At 42.7% G+C, this 22,535-nt stretch overlaps 1 protein-coding gene across 2 annotated transcripts in view; it reads right to left on the bottom strand.

The window, feature by feature from the left end:
* Positions 1 to 22,535, bottom strand: part of LOC115129559 (follistatin-related protein 5-like) — a 180,327-nt gene that overhangs the window by 40,770 nt on the left and 117,022 nt on the right. For both annotated transcript variants that reach the window (XM_029660041.2, XM_029660042.2), the window contains exon 7: positions 6,187 to 6,353. In XM_029660041.2, coding sequence (XP_029515901.1) covers positions 6,187 to 6,353 — 167 coding nt within the window. The remainder of the gene's footprint in view (positions 1 to 6,186; positions 6,354 to 22,535) is intronic.

Here is a 22,535-nt window from a genome sequence, read left to right as displayed (position 1 = left end):
AAAAAACACCAAAAGAAAGATGCCCAGGGTCCCTGCTCATCTGCGTGAACATGCCTTAGGCATGCTGTAAGGAGGCATGAGGACTGCAGATGTGGCCAGGGCAATAAATTGCAATGTCCGTACTGTGAAATGCCTAAGACAGCGCAACAGGGAGACACGATGGGCAGCTGATTGTCCTCGCAGTGGCAGACTACGTGTAACAACACCTGCACAGGATCGGTACATCCGAACATCACACCTGCGGGGCAGGTACATAATGGCAACAACAACTACCCGAGTTACACCAGGAACGCACAATCCCTCCATCAGTGCTGTCCACAATAGGCCGAAAGAGGCTGGACTGTAGGCCTGTTGTAAGGCAGGTCCTCACCAGACATCCCCGACACCATGTCACCTACGGGCACAAACCCACCGTTGCTAGATCAGACAGGACTTGCAAAAAGTCCTCTTCACTGACAAGTCGCGGTTTTGTCTCACCAGGGGTGATTGTCGGATTCACGTTTATCGCCTAAGGAATGAGCATTACAATGAGGCCTGTACTCTGGAGCGGGATCGATTTGGAGGTGGAGGGTCCGTCATGGTCTGGTGCGTTGTGTCACAGCATCATTGGACTGAGCTTGTTTTCATTGCAGGCAATCTCAACGCTGTGCGTTACAGGGAAGACATCCTCCTCCCTCGTGATACCCTTCCTGCAGGCTCATCCTGACATGACCCTCCAGCTTGACAATGCCACCAGACATACTGTTCGTTCTGTGCGTGATTTCCTGCAAGACAGGGGTGTCAGTGTTCTGCCATTGCCAGCGAAGAGCCTGGATCTCAATCCCATTGAGCACGTCTGGGACCTGTTGGATCAGGGGTGAGGGCTAGGGCCATTCCCCTCAGAAATGTCTGGGAACTTGCAGGTGCCTTGGTGGAAGAGAGGGGTAACATCTCACAGCAAGAACTGGCAAATCTGGTGCAGTCCATGAGGAGGAGATGCACACATTATTCCATTTCTGTTAGTCACATTGCTGTGTTTTTTTCAGTTTATATCTCAGTTGTTGAATCTTGTGTTCATACAAATATTTACACGTTAAATTTGCTGAAAATAAACGCCGTTGACATTGAGACATTTCTTCTTTTGCTGAGTTTAGATGCTGAGTAAGAGGAAAAATATTTTAAAAATGTAATAAAAAAAGAATACTGCTGTTACAGTACATTGAAATAAGCCCCAAAGCTAATGAATCCATCTGGAAATAACTTAAATTCACTTCCTCATTTAATACCTATCAACATTTATATTTTCACAGTAATTTAATATTTTTTATGGGAGTATTTCTTACTTCAGTTAGTTGATAAAAATGTATTCATTCTAATTTGATTAAGCAGCTTTCCTTGCTGGGAACCCAGAGAGACCTGAAGAAAGATAGCAAATCTGTGTTTCTTGTCATAATTCAATTAGAATTCCAATCATGTCTGATGGCATTGTTTCGGTTTCAGAGTCAGTACATGTCGTCCCTTACATAGACCTGCAAGACAGCTATAAAGCATAGGCATGGGCCACCATGTTTGGCAGGTACAACCTCTATGACCAAATAAACAGCGATCAGGTATGAGATTGTGAGACTCGGGCTGTGCCGGATCATCATACCATCGCTGTGTGAAGGGAATTGATGGCACGTTTTGGCCCCTCTGCGGAAAGCATATTGTGTCACCCTTCTAAATGAAAAATGAATGGGGGGAGAAATGAAACTCAGAGGGGTGGAACTAGAGGCACTGGAGGCGATCGACCCCGCACCCTTCCTCCACCCCTCCGTCCCCCTCCACCTCTCAGACATAGCTGAGGGAAGGTGAGACGGTGAGACAGAGGAGCAAAAAGAGGAAAAGGAAGAAGATTTACAGGCAATCCTGATAGGGAAAAAAATGGCTGCCAGCAACCCTTTGCATGACCAGCTGACCTCTTAAAGAACACCAAGGAACTGTCTCATTGGCATCTAATACAGGGTGGGAGATGTGACCCTAATAAAGGGCAGGACATGTGAGGCCAGGTGTATAAGCCGACTTCTTCAATATGATGTCAAGGTCAGATGTATCCATGACAGGGAATTCATTAGCTTTGTGGGCTTTTTATTGTGGATGACATCAGTTCCGATGAAACCTACCTTTGTTGGGATCTGCTGGGGAGAAAGAACACAAATGAAACATTTAGATGTTAGTTAAAAGGAAGACTTGAGTAAAGGTTCACTTTGAAGGAAGACATGACACAACATATAAAGCAGGCAATGGCAACTATCAGAAGTTGGCACGCTTTCCACCATGTTACACTACTCATCATACAGCTTAATTTATTTCATGCATGTTGTGTTTCCTACGATATGAATTGGAGTATTTATAGCGAATAGAGAAGTATTATAGCTCAACATGTACAGTACCAGTCAAAAGTTTGGACACACCTACTCATTCAAGGGTTTTTCTTAATTTTTGTTTTACTATTTTCTACATTGTAGAATAACAGTGAAGACATCAAAACTATGAAATAACACATATGGAATCACGTAGTAACCAGAAAAGTGTTAAACAGATCAAAATATATTTTAAATTCTTCAAAGTAGCCACACTTGATGACAGCTTTGCACACTCTTGGCATTCTCTCAGCCAGCATCATGAGGTAGTCACCTGGAATGCTTTTCCAACAGTCTTGAAGGAGTTCCTACATATGGCTGAGCACTTGTTGGCTGCTTTTCCTCCACTCTCATCCCAAACCATCTCAATTGGTTTGATGTCAGTTGATTGTGGAGGCCAGGTCATCTGATGCAGCACTCTATCACTCTCATTCTTGGTCAAATAGCCCTTAAACAGCCTGAATGTGTGTTTTGGGTCATTGTCCTGTTGAAAAATAAATGATAGTCCCACTAAGCCCAAACCAGATGGGATGGTGTATGGCTGCAGAATGCTGTGGTAGCCATGATGGTTACGTGTGCCTTGAATTCTAAATAAATCACAGACAGTGTCACCAGCAATGCACCCCCACACCATCACACCTCCTCCATAATATAATAATTAATTCACCTACTTTGCGTCTCACAAAGACTCAGTGGTTGGAATCTAAAATCTAAAATTTGGACTCATCAGACCAAAGGACAGACTTCCACCGGTCTAATGTCCATTGCTTGTGTTTTTATTGGCCCAAGCAAGTCTCTTCTTATTATTGGTGTCATTTAGTAGTGGTTTCTTTGCAGCAATTTGACCATGAAGGCCTGATTCAAGCAGTCTCCTCTGAACAGTTCATGTTGAGATATGTCTGTTTTACAATCTGAGGTGCAGTTAATACCTGAGACTAATGAATTTATCCTCTGCAGCAGAGGTAACTCTGGGTCTTCCTTTCCTGTACCAAATAGGGCTGTCTCCTGTATACCAACCCTACTTTGTCACAACACAACTGATTGGCTAAAACACATTAAGAAGGAAAGAAATTCCACAAATGAACTTTTAACAAGGCACACCCGTTAATGGAAATGCATTCCAGATGACTACCTGATGAAGCTGGTTGAGAGAATGCCAAGAGTGTGCAAAGATGTCATCAAGAAAAAGGGTGGCTACTTTGAAGAATCTCAAATATAACATATATTTGGATTTGTTTAATACTTTTTTGGTTACTACATGATTCCATATGTGTTATTTTATAGTTTTGATGTCTTCCCTATTATTCTACATTGTATAAAATAGTAAAAATAAAGAAAATCCCTTGAATGTGGGAATGATGAAACTTTTGACTAGTACTGTACATGCAGTGTAAAGTATGCCTATATAGATTAAAATCCTAGCTGCTTTACCCCACTCAGTACAATAGGCCCTTGAACATTTGGGAGATAAACCACAATACGCATAAACCCTTGATCAGGGCGAACCAAGACTCTCAAGATAAGTACAGCACCGAGACATACTGTCTCCTCTCTCCTCTATTACAATTCCACATAAATTCCTTAAGCTTCTACGCCGGACGTGCAGAGTAGGCAGTCTAGACACAAGACTCAATGTAGATACTTTCCCAAGCAGAGCACTCATCCTTGCAGTCTTCATCATGCTTCGGCCCTCTCCTGCCTGGAGCATCCTAATACCAGCCAACAGCTGAGGATGATGATGCAATGCCCAGCAACTGTCGTATTCATGGGATTAGAGTAAGCTGCTTTGTCAAAATGGAAACCGGCTCTATTGAACTCCATAATAAGAGCACACCATTAGGATTAATGTGGGATTCACTGAGTCGGACTGTTGACAGATTTTGTAATATTTTAAATAACACCCATTCTTAAAGGGAAGTGGTCTGTTAAATGAAACAGTGTAAATCCTAGAAATCCATTTACCGAAGTACAACTCCAATTAGTGTTGGCAGTTCAGGCCTTGGCATATTAAAAGGCACAATTATACCGAAACTTTGGTGAAATTGGATAATTGGCCTTCACAGAGGGGGTTGGTGAACACCAGGTGTGTATAAATCCACTCACTTTGCTATGAACAACTCTGTTGGCAATTAGCCACAAGACTAAGGGCAATAAATAATCTAGGGTAAACCGGTTTGGGGTTTTTGCTTGATATTTCGCTTAGTCTAGTTAGTGATAAAACACTTGGTACAGACACTTTTGTGTTTAGTAAGAAATGACTGTCTGACTGACTAACTAGACTAAATGACAATTTCTTGAGTCTTTTGTTGTTCTCATGGCTGGTGGGCTGTTCATAACAATAGGCCATCTGCGGTAATCATCTGCCCAAGGTCGGGGACAACCTTGTTAAGACGACTACAGGAAAATAAATCCAAAGCTGACAGACACCGGGATCACAGTTGAGCTCACACTGAGGGAAGCGGTGGGCAGAATACAGTTAACCTGAATGGCACGGAAACTGACACTAACAGAACAGAACGAAGGTATCCCAACTTGACTTCATTAGCCTGTGACTGAATTTAAATAGTGTACATACAGTACAGTGTAGTGTCCAATTCAATTGAGCTGTTACAGTCCGTAACACCGCAATACCGTGTAAGGTTGGTTTCCTACTACACCACAGCACTTCGTGTTAGGAACCAGTTAGTACAATAACAGTTGATATCAACTAACTGTATGTCGATGCTAACAATAAAAGGGGTCTCCTTCCATTCAACAGGGAAATAAGTTATTCTATGTGAAGAGGAAGAAACAAAGACCCCCCTTCAGGTTGCAAAGCCTCTGAACTCCATTGGATGTCTTCAGCGGTTGCCCGATGCTGCCCACATGGAGCGAGTAAAATAAAACAGTCTTAGAAAATATCTACCATACACAGGAGCCGAATGACATCGAAGTCGATTTAACTTGACCTGACAAGGCCGTTACTTTACCCAAGAGTTACATCTAGCTCACTCACTTTAATCCAACTTGGCATAGGCTTGTTTTGATGCATTCCCATGTCATTTTGCCGTACAAAATGATGAATAATTTATTATAGAGGGGACCGGGGTGTCAGTGCGCCTGCATTCACATGCTAGTCATCAAGCACCTTGGAGAGTCGGCGATGGACGGGGCGAAGAAAGAAGAAGATTCTTCATGTAAATGGAGGGTCTTATAAGAAGCTGAAGCGCTTTGGAAACAGTTGGGACAGAAATCCGATCCCAGGGATGATGGTACTCGGGGATGATTGGCGGCAGCTGTGCAATTCCTCACACAGTTTAAAAGGTCATCAACATTTAATGTTACATTAGCGGCTTCGCTGGACCGCCTTTATCTAATGCGACAGTGTTGACTCAATTACGCATGGTCGAGTCAGCTATAGCTTGGCCAACCCTGAAGGGGGAGAACGTAGAGAGTGGGCAGTGTTGCCTGGTGACTCACTGAACCTCAAGTCTCTAAGTGTCCTGCCTTTGAAGAAGAATGAAAGCGACATGGTGGTTGTCGGGGACTACCAGCAGATTCAGCACATAGACAATGTCAGAGACGATGACACGCTCAGCGGGAAGTAAAAATAGGTGCTTCCCCATTGGAGTTGAACCCCTTTGGTAATCCCTCTAAGCAGACTGAATAACTGTCAAACCCAAAATGTTCAAAAGCTCTAGGTCAACCTTTTGATTTGTCCAGGTTAAAGAAAGCGTGTGTGTGTGTGTGTGTGTGTGTGTGTGTGTGTGTCTTACAAAACTAGAAGTTCAGCTGTATTTCAGGTGAGGCTGCAGGCACCACTTACATTTATGTCCTCCAGATCCAGCAAGTTGAGAACCTGATTGTTGCGTTTCCAGATGATGGGAGGTCTCTGCTCCCCTGTGATTGCACAAGTCAAGATGGCACTCTGGCCAACGGTTACCGTGGTGATCCTCAATTTCTGGTCATCGGGCAGGGTGAGCTGGAACACTTCTGTAAAGACAGAAAGCCAGCTGGTAATTAGATCACCCGTTAGTCATAGAGAGCGGTGACACAGCCATTTTTGTTCTACCAGGGTGCTTAAATGTAAGAATTGAAACGTGTGTGTGTGTGTGTGTGTGTGTGTGTGTGTGTGTTGGTTGGAGTGTCAGTGTAGTAAGTGTGAGTGTGTGGGTAGAGTACAGTGAGTTTGCATAGAGCCAGTGCAAGAGAGTCAATGCAAAAAAAAGGGGGTCAATGCAAATAGTCCGGGTAGACTTTTAATTAACTGTTCAGGAGTCTTATGGATTGGGGATAGAAGCTGTTCAGGAGCCTTTTGGTCCCAAACCTGGCGCTCCGGTACCGCTTGCCGTGTGGTAGCAGAGAGAACAGTCTATGACTTGGCACGTGTGTGTGTGTGTGTGTGTGTGTGTGTGTGTGTGTGTGTGTGTGTGTGTGTGTGTGTGTGTGTGTGTGTGTGTGTGTGTGTGTGTGTGTGTGTGTGTGTGTGTGTGTGTGTGTGTGTGTAACTACACTTGCGGGGACCAACTGTAGTAAACAAACAAAAAATTTGACCAAAGGTCAAGGTTTTGGGTTAAGGTTAAAATTAGTGTAAGGGTTAGAATTAGGTTTAGGAGCTAGGGTTAGGGTTAAGGTTCGGTTTTTGGGTTAAGGGTTAGGATTAGGGATGAATGAAAATAGGATTTTGAATGGGACTGAATTGTACGACCCCAAAAGGTTAGCTGCGGAAGACTGTGTCAGTGTGTGTGTGTGCATGTATTTACTTCCACATATCAAAGAAGTACGCAAAATTATGTTTTGTGTGTGTGAGCACAGCACACTGAAAAGCAGAGTGATTATGGCACAGTGTGTTTGTGCACATTCTTTGAATTAATCAAGCTGAAAAAAGTAGAATAGACAGAAAGAGTCTCAATTAGCCAGTGTTTTTTTGGCAAGGCACAGCATTACTGCATGATATTGTTTGTTTCCTGGTAAAATATGCATAGGGGAAACATAATGAGTTCATACATCAAGACGAAATGTATGGCATTAGGAGCTATGTAAAAACATTGAGGAAACAAGAGGTTTAATGTACATTTAATTGAAACCATCCCCATATCTCCAAGGATTTCATCCACCCAACTAGCTATCCATATTATCATGTGGACTTTTCCAAAGGGATTGTGGGTGTTCTATTCAATTTCCCACAATGCCACCATATTTATGTAATATTTACATAAAGAGATTACTTGAAATGCACCGGCAAACCAAAAGAAACCCCAGTCCTCCATATATTGCTAACGTCACTGATTGCTCTATTGAAAGCATATTATTCAATAACAATATGCTGTATTATGCTGCCATAAATCTACAGCCTTTATTAAAAATATATATGTATGTTAATGTTAACTTGTTTTTCGTTTACAAGGGACTCAAAGCACAGAAAACATCTTGGAAAAACAGAACTTTTGTGTGTGGCCAGTAAGGGTGTCGATGGTTAGCGGCTATTACGCTTCCAGTTCTTCAATGAGACAATGAATGAAAAAAGAATCTGTTACCCCAGCATCCCTTTAACTCTGTTATGTAACTAGATTTGTAACTAGTGTGAGCCTTTTAATTTTCCTCTTGGGCTAATGAGCAACAGAGCAAAAGGAAACACTGACTCAATTTGTTCTGCTCATGAGAGCATGAAATACAAAACCTAATGAAAGAAAAGCCCAGTTCCGGAGACTAGCAATTAGCTTAGCGCACCGAAACACAACTGAGAAGGGGAAGACAGTACAGGTGCATCAAAGCTGGGACCTGAGACCGATGAACAGCTTCCATCTCCAGGCCACCACAAGCCGGCCTCCGTCCAGTACCCTGCTCTGAACCTTAGTGACTTTTACTAGCTGGCTACCACCCGGCACTCTACCCTGCACCTTAGAGACTGCTACCCCATGTACATAAAAACATGTTTTTGCTTTGTCATTATGGGGTATTGTGTGTAGCTTGACGAGGAACTATTTGTATTTAAACCATTGTAGAATAAGGCTGTAATAAGGCTGAAAAAGTCAAGGGGTATGAATACTTTCCGATTTAAATGTATATTCCGGACTTTTGACATTGCTCGTTCTGATATTTCTCAATTTCTTTTTTTTTTAACCTTTTTGGATTATGTGTGAATCATTTTGTATGGCTAGGTATTACTGCACTGTTGGAGCTAGACACATAAGCCTTTCACTGCACCTGTGATAACATCTGCAAATTGGTGTATGCAACCACTTTGATTTAATGAGCTGGAATTAGGCTAAACTCTCCATGTGGTGTAGGATTCCACCACAAAGACCAGGGAGGTGCTTGTTCCATAAAGAAGGGCACCTAATGGGTGATGGGTAAAAAAATAAATATTGAATATACCTTTGAGCATCGGTGAACTGGATGGTGTATCAATACACTCAGTTACTACAAAGATACAGGCGTCCTGTATCTGTGATAAAAATTAACCTTTCAGCTGGACAATAACCTAAAGCACAAGGCCAAATATAGACTGGAGTTGTTTACCAAGATGACATTGAATGTTCCTGAGTGGCCTAGTTACAGTTTTGACTTAAATAGGCTTGAAAATATATGGCAAGACTTGAAAATGGCTGTCTAGCAATGATCAACAACCAACTTGACAGAGCTTGAAGAATTCGTTAAAGAATAATGTGCAAATATTGTACAATACTCTTAGAGACCTACCCAGAAAAACTCACAGCTGTAACCTCTGCCAAAGGTGATTCTAACATGTATTGACTCAGGGGTGTGATTAGATATTTCTGTATTTAATTTTCAAGAATTTTGCAAAGAATTTTAAAAACATTATTTAACTTTTCCATTATGGGGTATAGTGTGTAGATGGGTGAGAATTCACGCAGTAACACAACAAAATGTGGAACAAGTCAATGGGTATGAATACTTTCTGAAGGCACTGTAAGTCGGGCCTGATACTGGACCACTCAGGACCACTCAACACATCTTGGAAAGCCATTCTGGTGAGTCTTCAGTATTAAAATCTGTCCCTATGAAGAAAAAAAAACTATATTACAGACAGGATTTCCTCTAATATTTTACCTGGGCTTTGCTCCTTGCATGTGTCTTTTGATCCTGACAAACTCCAAAGTACCTGCCTATAACAAGCACATAACATGATGCCGCCACAATATTAGAAAACACAGAGGGTTTCACTCTGTGATGTGTTGTATAGTGTTTAACCCAAGCCAGTTGTTTTTAGGCCAAAATGTCTATTTATTTGCTGTATATTACTTAACAGCCCTGTTGGAAACAGAATGGATGCTTTTTTGTGGATTTTTATACACAGGCTTTTCTCTTTTCATTTTGTCATAGAGGTCAGCACCGTGGAGTGAATGCAATGCTGTTGAACCTCTGTATTTGTAAGTATTGTGTTGGCAGCATCATATTATGGGTATGCTTGTCACTGGCAGGGACTGGGGAGTTTGTCAAGATGAAAGAAACAAGTTCAGGTAAAAAGTTCAATGAAACCCTTTTGAATAACTAACCTTGGGATAGTTATCTTTTCGGCGGGACAAATACACAAATGTTAAGGCCAAACACACACCAGAATGGCTTTCCAATAGGTGTTGAGTGTTCCTGAATTGTCCAGTCTCTGCGTAAATCGGCATAAAAATCAGAGACAATGTTTGAATATAGTTGTCCATTAATGACCCACAACCCAATCAATGGATATATGTTGCTCTAAGAGTTGTACAAAGTTGGTAGAATCTATTACAAATAATTGAGTGCAAATTTAATCTATTGTGACGTTAAGAGTTTGTAAACAATGAAATAACTAATTTTCAGAGTTCAGCTCTGGGTTTATTGGACACAGCCGAGATAAAAAAAAAAAAGTCACTTGATGTTTTCCTAGAAGCAGATCGAGATTCATACAAGGATTTAATATTGTCATACGGGTTTAAAGATGACATAAACACACTGTTGATCAAAATATTCAAAATAAATATGGTTGCCGAGAGCAAACGGTGGTCATCTTTTGACATGCTCACTGAACTCTGTCGGGCCAATATCACGTAAACAAATACAGATGCCTACAACGGACATCCTACTCTACAAACAATACAACATCCAAGTGGGAGCTTCCTACCCCTGGCTCTATTATGATCCTCCTACCCGTCGACACTGCTGGCAAAACAACCCTGATAACATCACAGTTAACACGACGCATGGACGTTTCAAAACCCAGCAGGCTTTATAGTGACGGGATATACCCACAAGATCTCCTCCAATAATATCCTCCCTAACCATTCAATTACGTGTCCCTTGTATCTTAATGCTTTGGAAATGCGCTCCGAGCGATAAAGTTGATTCACAGGCAATCTCGGGGGGACTGAAACGGGGGAAGTTATGTGGGAGTTTAAAAAGATCAATTGCCAGCCGGCGAGCTCCATCATCATCATACCGTCGGAGGGAAAACGATTTGAATGTGAAGTCACAGAATGGGCAATTCCTTATAGGTCGAACTGGAGCACGGGCTGCTGGACATTTTGGCTCACCTTCTTTGGCCTCTGATTTATCAGACAGGCAAGTGGCCTGGCTGCTCCTTTCGTCTTGTTTTGGACTTCCATGGCTCTTCTCCTGGGAGGGACCGAACCTTCAACATCCAGCCTGTAATTAGTGATTAATAGGCTGGGTCTGGCTTTTCATTTTCTCTCCGACTGTTCCCATAATGGGATGGTGGTCCATGCCCACCACCGGAGTCTAAATCACCTATGGCACAGTAGAGGAACAGTGTTTGTCAAGGAAAATAACTGGGGCTGCAGGAAGTGTAGTAGCCAAAGGGGCAGGCAAGAGATAAATAGCTACCCGCTGTCGTTTAGCGACTCCCCTGCTCACCTATCCCTTTCGTTTTCTGTTTCTTTCTCTTTCCCTCTCTTGTGCTTTCCCTCCATCATATATTTTATACTTGTGGCACAGCATTTTCAAAGAGGTGTCATCAGTCCTGTTGGATGTATCCCCACCGCTGCTGTTTTTTTATATATATATTGTGGAGTACTGTTACATACTTTTGAACGACCCCTAAGTCACTTCACTTGGGTATAGGGTTCCCTAGACTGATAGCAGGGTTAGTTCGACTTAATTACCTGCTCCAATATCAGTGTCTGCAGATATGAACAACCTTGCCAATACCAGTAATACTTTGAACGAGACTTGAAGCTTCAGAAAGAAAACTGAATGTAAGGCCAATTGAAATAAAAACCTCTGCTCCAAGGTTATTAATGTGAGCGAAGCCTGTAAAAGTTGAGCAAATGGTCTTGCTGATTACCTTTGGCAGGATAGCCTAGTGGTTAGAGCATTGGACTAGAAACCGGAAGGTTGCAAGTTCAAATACCCAAGCTTTATTTTACCTTACAAATCTGTCGTTCTGCCCCTGAACAGGCAGTTAACCCACTGTTCCTAGGCCGTCATTGAAAATAAGAATTTGTCCTTAACTGACTTGCCTAGTTAAATAAAGGTAAAAATAAATGACCGTGAGGCCTTGTTTTCATAGCAGCTGGGGACTGACCTCGTGGGACTGACCACACATCAGCTTTCAACATGGCTGAAGACCATTCTAATTGGACAAATTTCAAACTACTTTGTGAAAAAGGCATTGAGAAAAATGCTCCAAATCAAAGGCGTATTTGGTATTGGGGTTTATCTTAAGGGGGCGATGATGATTTGGAGTATGTGCCTCTCTTACCCATGCCGCTCCTTCTGATGCTCCCATATGTATCATTTGCTATTTGGTATTTGTTGAAGTCCATTTTGTTTAAAATAATTTGCTACTTCTTGAAGTCAATTTTGTTTCAAGTGAGCACCTATTCCTTATCATGCGGTTCACAACAGTGAATAGTATTGAGCGATAGACAAGTGTGTGTGTGTGTGTGTGTGTGTGTGTGTGTGTGTGTGTGTGTGTGTGTGTGTGTGTGTGTCTCAAAGGCATGTTTGATTAAGGTGTGCCGGTGAGCCATATCAACAGCAGACTGATGAAAAGCGAGATGGAGTGAGTTCAACACACAGCTGAGTGTCCAGGGATGCATTAAGTAATTGCCTTCTAGCTCCACAGGAGGGTTCTTAATAGCACCGGTGTGTTCAAAGTACAATGTTGCTCCAATACTTGCATACCTATCTAGACTGCATTCCGAATGTGAGCATGTCAACAACTCACCCCTCCTTGACAAGAGCCTTGACATGTTCAAGAGGGATGAAGCCAGTGTGTTTGTTTTCATGGAAATGCTTCACTTCTGTCGGTTTGTCTGTCTTTCTGTTGGTCTGTTTGTCGAGATTGACAAAAAGGAGGAGGAAGACTAACATCTATGGCCGATTTCAAGTTTTCATAACAACCGGTAATCGGCATTTTCGGACGATTACATTGCACTCTACGAGGAGACTGTGTGGCAGGCTGACCACTTGTTATGCGAGTGCAGCAAGGAGCCAAGGTAAGTTGCTAGCTAGCATTAAACTTATCTCATAAAAAAGAATCAATCTTAACATTATCACTAGCTAACTACACATGGTTGATGATATTACCAGTTTATCTAGCTTGTCCTGCATTTTTATTTTCCTTTATTTAACCAGGCAAGTCAGTTAAGAACAAATTCTTATTATCAATGACAGCCTAGGAACAGTAGGCTAACTGCCTTGTTCAGGGGCAGAACGGCAGATTTCTACCTTGTCAGCTCAGGGATGCGATCTTGCAACCTTCCCGTTACTAATCCAATGCTCTAACCAGTAGGCTACCTGCATGATCAATGAATCATAGCCTACTTCGCCAAACAGGTGATGATTTAACAAGCGCATTCAAAAGAAAAAGCGCTGTCATTGCACCAATGTGTACCTAACCATAAACATCAATGTCTTTCTTAAAATCAATACACAAGCATATATTTTTAAACCTGCAGATATGCATTTGTTTTAACTAGGGAAATTGTGTCACTTCTCTTGCGTTCTGTGCAAGCAGAGTCAGGGTATATGCACCAGTTTGGGCTGCCTGGCTCGTTGCGAACTGTGTGAAGAACATTTCTTCCTAACAAAGACCGTAATTCATTTTCCGGAATTTTACATAATTATGACATAACATTCAAGGTTGTGCAATGTAACAGCAATTTTTAGACTTAGGGATGCCACCCGTTCGATAAAATACGGAACGGTTCCGAATTTCACTGAAAGAATAAAGGTTTTGTTTTTGAAATTATAGATGCCGGATTTGACCATATTAATGACTTAATGCTCGTATTTCTGTGTGTTTATTATATTATAATTAAGTCTATGATTTGATATTTGATAGAACAGTCTGACTGAGCGGTGGTAGGTAGCAGCAGGCTCGTAAGCATTCATTCAAACACCACTTTCCTGCGTTTGCCAGCAGCTCTTTGCTGTGCTTCAAGCATTGCGCTGTTTATGACTTCAAGCCTATCAACTCCTTAGATTAGGCTGCCAATGCTATAGTGCCTATAAGAACATCCAATAGTCAAAGGTATATGAAATACAAATGGTATAGAGAGAAATAGTCCTATAATTCCTATAATAACTACAACCTAAAACTTCTTAACTGGGAATATTGAAGACTCATGTTAAAAGGAACCACCAGCTTTCATATGTTCTCATGTTCTGAGCAAGGAACTTAATGTTAGCTTTTTTACATGGCACATATTGCACTTTTACTTTTTGCATTATTTTAACCAAATTGAACATGTTTCATTATTTATTTGAGACTAAAATGATTTTATTTATGTATTATATTAAGTTAAAATAAAAGTGTTCATTCAGTATTCTTGTAATTGTCATTATTACCAAGGCTGTTGAGTCTGCCGATAAGAATTCTGTGATTGACAGAGTCAAAAGCCTTGGCCAGGTCGATGAAGACAGCTGCACAGTATGAATTTTATCAATGGCGGTTATGATATCGTTTCGGACCTTGAGCGTGGCTGGGGTGCACCTGTGACTAGCTCGGAAACCAGATTGCATAGCGGAGAAGGTATGGTGGGATTCGAAATGGTCTGTGATCTATTTGTTAACTTGGCCGTTCGAGGACTTAAGAAAGGCAGGGCAGGAAAGATATACAGTACATGGGATACCAGTACAAAGCTGAGTACAAAGCAGTGTTTCCGAGGAAATTGAGGTAGATACTATATGTACATATAGGTAGGGGTAAAGTGACTAGGCAACAGGATAGATAATAGACAGTAGCAGCAGCGTGTGTGTGTGTGTGTGTGTGTGTGTGTGTGTGTGTGTGTGTGTGTGTGTGTGTGTGTGTGTGTGTGAGAGTTGGAGTGTCAGTGTGATTGTGTGCGTAGAGTCCAGTGTGTGTGCGTAGAGTCTAAAAAAGTTGGTGCAAGAAGGGTCAATGCAGATAGTCCGGGTAGCTATTTGGTGAACTATTTAGGATGTGTGCCTGTTTTGCATACAGCTTTGTGGAATATTCATAGCACAGCGAAGTGTTTTTGTCACTGTTAAAGATAAGACACTAACGTCTATGCATAATTCATTGACTCCGTCCCATATTTAAAAAATAAATAAAAAGTAAGGTAAATATCTTTCCAGGAGTAATGGATTTGAATTAGATCAAGTTTCTGATATAAATGAAGCCTGTCACACTATAGATAGTTTCATGTAGTGTCATCCTTAAATACATCAGGTATAGGACAGATAAGGCTAAAGACGTCATCCACATACTGCACATTCAATGTCACCTTAACGTTATGGCGTGGGGATGTTAAAGTAGCAAGGCAGCAGGCATCACTGTTTCGCTATGTCTTGATTTCAGTATCAAGCACTTCTGAATAGATGAGGAGAGGGAAACAGCTGGTGGTGTACATGCTTTATTTTCCTTCTGGCTGACTGTCAGTCAGTGGCTGAAGTATCGATCCAGAGGGTGATGGTGGGCGACAGGCGAAACATGTCACTTCTGTTTTGCTGAGTGGGAGGCCCTTGGGGCATTGCACAGTCTAAGGCTGTGTCCAAAATGGCGCCCGACTTCCTATATAGTGCATAACTAGGGATTAGGGTGCCATTTGGGAAAGGTGATGCGGGTGGGCCAAGTTCTAGAAGTCGAGGGTAATACCAGTTAATGTCATATCATCTAATAAACCACATTGACAAAAGCGATTTGAAGTCATTCATGCTGGTAGTTAAGTAAACAGTTCAAGAATGATCCATTTGGAACGTAATAAAGATCTGAGCGTCCTATTCTCTTATTTTATTTGACCTACTCTTATGGGCTTCATAATCCCTGGATCTCCGTGTGGATTTGCAGAGATAGAAAAAAAGGGTTACTGAAACTCTGGTTCTTTACTATCGATCATAATTAGATTATCAAAGGCGACAGCCTTGTCTCCTTCAGGGCAGCGGCAGACAAAGACGGGTGGCTTTCTGGGCCTGCATGCCTGCATTTCTATTTATTTAAGTAACCCTTTTACTGTAGTAAATTGACTGAGAATACATTCTCATTTACAGAAACGACCTGGGGAATAGTTACAGGGGAGGGGGGGGGGCGAATGAGCCACTTGGAAGCTGGGTATAATTAGGTGGCCATGAGGGCCAGATTGGGAATTTAGCCAGGACACCCGGGTAAGTTACATGATCAAAACAACTGGGAACTCAGATTTGGAGAACTTGATCAAGAGCTGTTCTACGTCATTTCCGGTCACAACTTGCAGGCTTGTTTTCGAGTTGCTGTGCGTTTTGTTGCCAACCTATTTTGCTACCTGACAACTTTACGGTTTTCACTTTTTAATTACCGTTCATATATTTATTTATTTTTTCCTCAACTTTTTCACTCCGGACGCTTTATCTGGACATGATTCGTCAGGACCTCCAACAGCCGAAGCTAAGTAGTAACATTAACATGATGCCTTCTAATTGCAGCCGCTGTACTCGCCTTACGGCGAGGATAGCTGTGCTGCAAGCCCAGCTTCAGACGCAATCGTTAGGCAAGGGTAATTTCAGTGTAGGAAAGGATGAAACAGCGTCTGTGCCACCAGTAAGTACAGATAGTAGTATAAATCCCCTGGCACAGTCCCCGCAGCCGGACAACTTTCTCACGGTTTCTGGAAGGAAATGCTGTAGGAATGCTCAACCGGTGTCGCTCATTCAGCCGACAGAAACTTTCAACCGGTTTTCCCCATTAAAGCAGCGGGTCGGAGTCAGAGGCCGATTCTTCTCTGGTCTCTACTCCTCCCATTACGGGGTCTGAGATGCCGAAGCTTCCCACCATTAGCTCTGACAAATTAAAAACTCTAGTCATTGGCGACTCCATTACCCGCAGTATTAGACTTAAAGCGAATCATCCAGCGATCATACACTGTTTACCCGGGGGCAGGGCTACCGACGTTAAGGCTAATCTGAAGATGGTGCTGGCTAAAGCTAAAACTGGCGAGTGTAGAGAGTATAGAGATATTGTTATCCACGTCGGCACCAACGATGTTAGGATGAAACAGTCAGAGATCACCAAGCGCAACATAGCTTCTGCGTGCATATCAGCTAGAAAGATGTGTCGGCATCGAGTAATTGTCTCTGGCCCCCTCCCAGTTAGGGGGAGTGATGAGCTCTACAGCAGAGTCTCACAACTCAATCGCTGGTTGAAAACTGTTTTCTGCCCCTCCCAAAAGATAGAATTTGTAGATAATTGGCCCTCTTTCTGGGACTCACCCACAAACAGGACCAAGCCTGACCTGCTGAGGAGTGACGGACTCCATCCTAGCTGGAGGGGTGCTCTCATCTTATCTACCAACATAGACAGGGCTCTAACTCCTCTAGCTCCACAATGAAATAGGGTGCAGGCCAGGCAGCAGGCTGTTAGCCAGCCTGCCAGCATAGTGGAGTCTGCCACTAGCATAGTCAGTGTAGTCAGCTCAGCTATCACCATTGAGACCGTGTCTGTGCCTCGACCTAGGTTGGGCAAAACTAAACATGTCGGTGTTCGCCTTAGCAATCTCACTAGGATAAAGACCACCTCCATTCCTGTCATTACTGAAAGAGATCATGATACCTCACATCTCAAAATAGGGCTACTTAATGTTAGATCCCTTACTTCAAAGGCAATTATAGTCAATGAACTAATCACTGATCATAATCTTGATGTGATTGGCCTGACTGAAACATGGCTTAAGCCTGATGAATTTACTGTGTTAAATGAGGCCTCACCTCCTGGCTACACTAGTGACCATATCCCCCGTGCATCCCGCAAAGGCGGAGGTGTTGCTAACATTTACGATAGCAAATTTCAATTTACAAAAAAAAAAAACGTTTTCTAGTCATGAAATCTATGCAGCCTACTCAATCACTTTTTATAGCTACTGTTTACAGGCCTCCTGGGCCATATACAGCGTTTCTCACTGAGTTCCCTGAATTCCTATCGGACCTTGTAGTCATAGCAGATAATATTCTAATCTTTGGTGACTTTAATATTCACATGGAAAAGTCCACAGACCCACTCCAAAAGGCTTTCGGAGCCATCATCGACTCAGTGGGTTTTGTCCAACATGTCTCTGGACCCACTCACTGTCACAGTCATACGCTGGACCTAGTTTTGTCCCATGGAATAAATGTAGTGGATCTTAATGTTTTTCCTCATAATCCTGGACTATCGGACCACCATTTTATTACGTTTGCAATTGCAACAAATAATCTGCTCAGACCCCAACCAAGGAACATCAAAAGTCGTGCTATAAATTCACAGACAACACAAAGATTCCTTGATGCCCTTCCAGACTCCCTCTGCCTACCCAAGGACGCCAGAGGACAAAAATCCGTTAACCACCTAACTGAGGATCTCAATTTAACCTTGCGCAATACCCTAGATGCAGTTGCACCCCTAAAAACTAAAAAAATGTCTCATAAGAAACTAGCTCCCTGGTACACAGAAAATACCCGAGCTCTGAAGCAAGCTTCCAGAAAATTGGAACGGAAATGGCGCCACACCAAACTGGAAGTCTTCCGACTAGCTTGGAAGGACGGTACCGTGCAGTACCGAAGAGCCCTTACTGCTGCTCGATCATCCTATTTTTCTAACTTAATTGAGGAAAATAAGAACAATCCGAAATTCCTTTTTGATACTGTCGCAAAGCTAACTAAAAAGCAGCATTCCCCAAGAGAGGATGACTTTCACTTTAGCAGTGATAAATTCATGAACTTCTTTGAGGAAAAGATTATGATTATTATAAAGCAAATTACGGACTCCTCTTTAAACCTGCGTATTCCTCCAAACCTCAGTTGTCCTGAGTCTGCACAACTCTGCCAGGACCTAGGATCAAGAGAGACGCTCAAGTCTTTTAGTACTATATCTCTTGACACAATGATGAAAATAATCATGGCCTCTAAACCTTCAAGCTGCATACTGGACCCTATTCCAACTAAACTACTGAAAGAGCTGCTTCCTGTGCTTGGCCCTCCTATGTTGAACATAATAAACGGCTCTCTATCCACCGGATGTGTACCAAACTCACTAAAAGTGGCAGTAATAAAGCCTCTCTTGAAAAAGCCAAACCATGACCCAGAAAATATAAAAAACTATCGGCCTATATCGAATCTTCCATTCCTCTCAAAAATTTTAGAGAAGGCTGTTGCGCAGCAACTCACTGCCTTCCTGAAGACAAACAATGTATACGAAATGCTTCAGTCTGGTTTTAGACCCCATCATAGCACTGAGACGGCACTTGTGAAGGTGGTAAATGACATTTTAATGGCATCGGACTGAGGCTCTGCATCTGTCCTCGTGCTCCTAGACCTTAGTGCTGCTTTTGATACCATCGATCACCACATTCTTTTGGAGAGATTGGAAACCCAAATTGGTCTACACGGACATGTTCTGGCCTGGTTTAGATCTTATCTGTCGGAAAGATATCAGTTTGTCTCTGTGAATGGTTTGTCCTCTGACAAATCAACTGTAAATTTCGGTGTTCCTCAAGGTTCCGTTTTAGGACCACTATTGTTTTCACTATATATTTTACCTCTTTGGGATGTTATTCGAAAACATAATGTAAACTTTCACTGCTATGCGGATGACACACAGCTGTACATTTCAATGAAACATGGTGAAGCCCCAAAATTGCCCTCGCTAGAAGCATGTGTTTCAGACACAAGGATGTGGATGGCTGAAAACTTTCTACTATTAAACTCGGACAAAACAGAGATGCTTGTTCTAGGTCCCAAGAAACAAAGAGATCTTCTGTTGAATCTGACAATTAATCTTAATGGTTGTACAGTCGTCTCAAATAAAACTGTGAAGGACCTCGGCGTTACTCTGGACCCTGATCTCTCTTTTGAAGAACATATCAAGACCATTTCGAGGACAGCTTTTTTCCATCTACGTAACATTGCAAAAATCAGAAACTTTCTGTCCAAAAATGATGCAGAAAAATGTATCCATGCTTTTGTCACTTCTAGGTTAGACTACTGCAATGCTCTACTTTCCGGCTACCCGGATAAAGCACTAAATAAACTTCAGTTAGTGCTAAATACGGCTGCTAGAATCCTGACTAGAACCCAAAAATTTGATCATATTACTCCAGTGCTAGCCTCTCTACACTGGCTTCCTGTCAAAGCAAGGGCTGATTTCAAGGTTTTACTGCTAACCTACAAAGCATTACATGGGCTTGCTCCTACCTATCTCTCTGATTTGGTCCTGCCGTACATACCTACACGTACGCTACGGTCACAAGACGCAGGCCTCCTAATTGTCCCTAGAATTTCTAAGCAAACAGCTGGAGGCAGGGCTTTCTCCTATAGAGCTCCATTTTTATGGAACGGTCTGCCTACCCATGTCAGAGACGCAAACTCGGGCTCAACCTTTAAGTCTTTACTGAAGACTTTGTAAGTCGCTCTGGATAAGAGCGTCTGCTAAATGACTTAAATGTTAAAGACTCATCTCTTCAGTGGGTCATATGATTGAGTGTAGTCTGGCCCAGGAGTGGGAAGGTGAACGGAAAGGCTCTGGAGCAACGAACCGCCCTTGCTGTCTCTGCCTGGCCGGTTCCCCTCTTTCCACTGGGATTCTCTGCCCAGAATATAATGCAATTTAAACCGTTACTTTAGACAACTGCCTTTGTATTGGAAGATGTTTATACTTTTGTTTTATAGATTATGGAAAATAGATTGCCATGTTGGCAGTTGGATTTTGTTACAGGGGCTGAGTCACTGGCTTACTGGGGCTCTCTCATGCCGTCCCTGGGGGGGGTGCGTCATCTGAGTGGGTTGATTCACTGTTGTGGTCAGCCTGTGTGGGTTGGCACCCCCCCCCCCCCCCTTGGGTTTGCCGTGGCGGAGATCTTTGTGGGCTATACTCAGCCTTGTCTCAGGATGGTAAGTTGGTGGTTGAAGATATCCCTCTAGTGGTGTGGGGGCTGTGCTTTGGCAAAGTGGGTGGGGTTATATCCTTCCTGTTTGGCCCTGTCCGGGGGTGTCCTCGGATGGGGCCACAGTGTCTCCTGACCCCTCCTGTCTCAGCCTCCAGTATTTATGCTGCAGTAGTTTATGTGTCGGGGGGCTAGGGTCAGTTTGTTATATCTGGAGTACTTCTCCTGTCCTATTCGGTGTCCTGTGTGAATCTAAGTGTGCGTTCTTTAATTTTCTCCTTCTCTCTTTCTTTCTCTCTCTCGGAGGACCTGAGCCCTAGGACCATGCCCCAGGACTACCTGACATGATGACTCCTTGCTGTCCCCAGTCCACCTGGCCATGCTGCTGCTCCAGTTTCAACTGGCCTGGGCCCTAGGACCATGTCCCAGGACTACCTGACATGATGACTCCTTGCTGTCCCCAGTCCACCTGGCCATGCTGCTGCTCCAGTTTCAACTGTTCTGCCTTACTATTATTCGACCATGCTGGTCATTTATGAACATTTGAACATCTTGGCCATGTTCTGTTATAATCTCCACCCGGCACAGCCAGAAGAGGACTGGCCACCCCACATAGCCTGGTTCCTCTCTAGGTTTCTTCCTAGGTTTTGGCCTTTCTAGTGAGTTTTTCCTAGCCACCATGCTTTTACACCTGCATTGCTTGCTGTTTGGGGTTTTAGGCTGGGTTTCTGTACAGCACTTTGAGATATCAGCTGATGTACGAAGGGCTATATAAATAAATTTGATTTGAACTCAGAAATATCATGATATCAGTGATCTTCAGGTCAGAGCTCTAGAAAGAGGCCCGAGTTGGAATTCAGAATTGAATGACCGTTCAAACCGATTTATCCCAGTCAGTTCCTACTGGCCCTCCAACACCACTTTCAGAAGCATCTAGTCTCCCATCCAGGGATCGACCAGGGCCAACAATGTTTAGCTTCAGAGGCAAGCCAGCAGTGGGATGTAGAGTGGTATGCTGCTAGCAAAAATGAAGACGACTCTTGGGTTATTTATCACTCGCTGCGCAATGACAATTAATGGATCCTCATGCTTTCTCATGATAAGCTTCTGCAGAGCATTCTGCTCACTAGCTTCTGTGAGTCCTGTTAAATTTGATCCACAATACATGTCTCATATTCCAAAATTGTGGGTTTTCCCGAATGTGTTAATGTATTTGGAACATTTGAAAAGTTTTGAGAAAAAAAAAGCTTTTCCTTATTTTTTTTCAGGAAATATCCTCAATACCACTTGAGGTACTGAGATAATAGCCAAATGGGGCATAACAAAACCCACAGGAGGATTTCACCTCCTTTCTAACTTAAATCGATGACAAATTGGAACCAAATCTAACAGGATAAAGTATTGTAGAAAAATTTCACAATACTCCTTAGGTTTCAAGAATGTCCCGTCTTCCAGAAGTTTGGTCTTTTATCAAATAAGCCTTGGTTTTTATTTCTCCATATACTGTCGGTAATGCGTATTCACATCCATTCGTGAATCTTGTAGTCTTGTATAACCATTAATGTATGTCAGTCAGGAAAGCAGAAATTTGCATCCTGTAGCTCTAACTCCAAAATGTTCTGGGACACTGTAAAGTCCATGGAGAACAAGAGAACCTCCTCCCAGCTGCCCACTGCACTAAGGCTAGGTAACACGGTCACCACCGATAAATCCATGATAATCGAAAACTTCAACAAGCATTTCTCAAAGGCTGGCCATGCTTTCCTCCTGGCCAACCCAACCCCGGCCAACAGCTCTGCCCCCCCCCCGTAGCTACTATCCTCCCCAGCTTCTCCTTTACCCAAATCCAGATAGCAGATGTTCT

This window comes from Oncorhynchus nerka, linkage group LG5, assembly GCF_034236695.1.
Source record: "Oncorhynchus nerka isolate Pitt River linkage group LG5, Oner_Uvic_2.0, whole genome shotgun sequence".
NCBI classification, from domain to species: domain Eukaryota; kingdom Metazoa; phylum Chordata; class Actinopteri; order Salmoniformes; family Salmonidae; genus Oncorhynchus; species Oncorhynchus nerka.
Note: the sequence above shows the minus strand (reverse complement) of the source record. Positions and strands in the feature narration are given on the sequence as shown.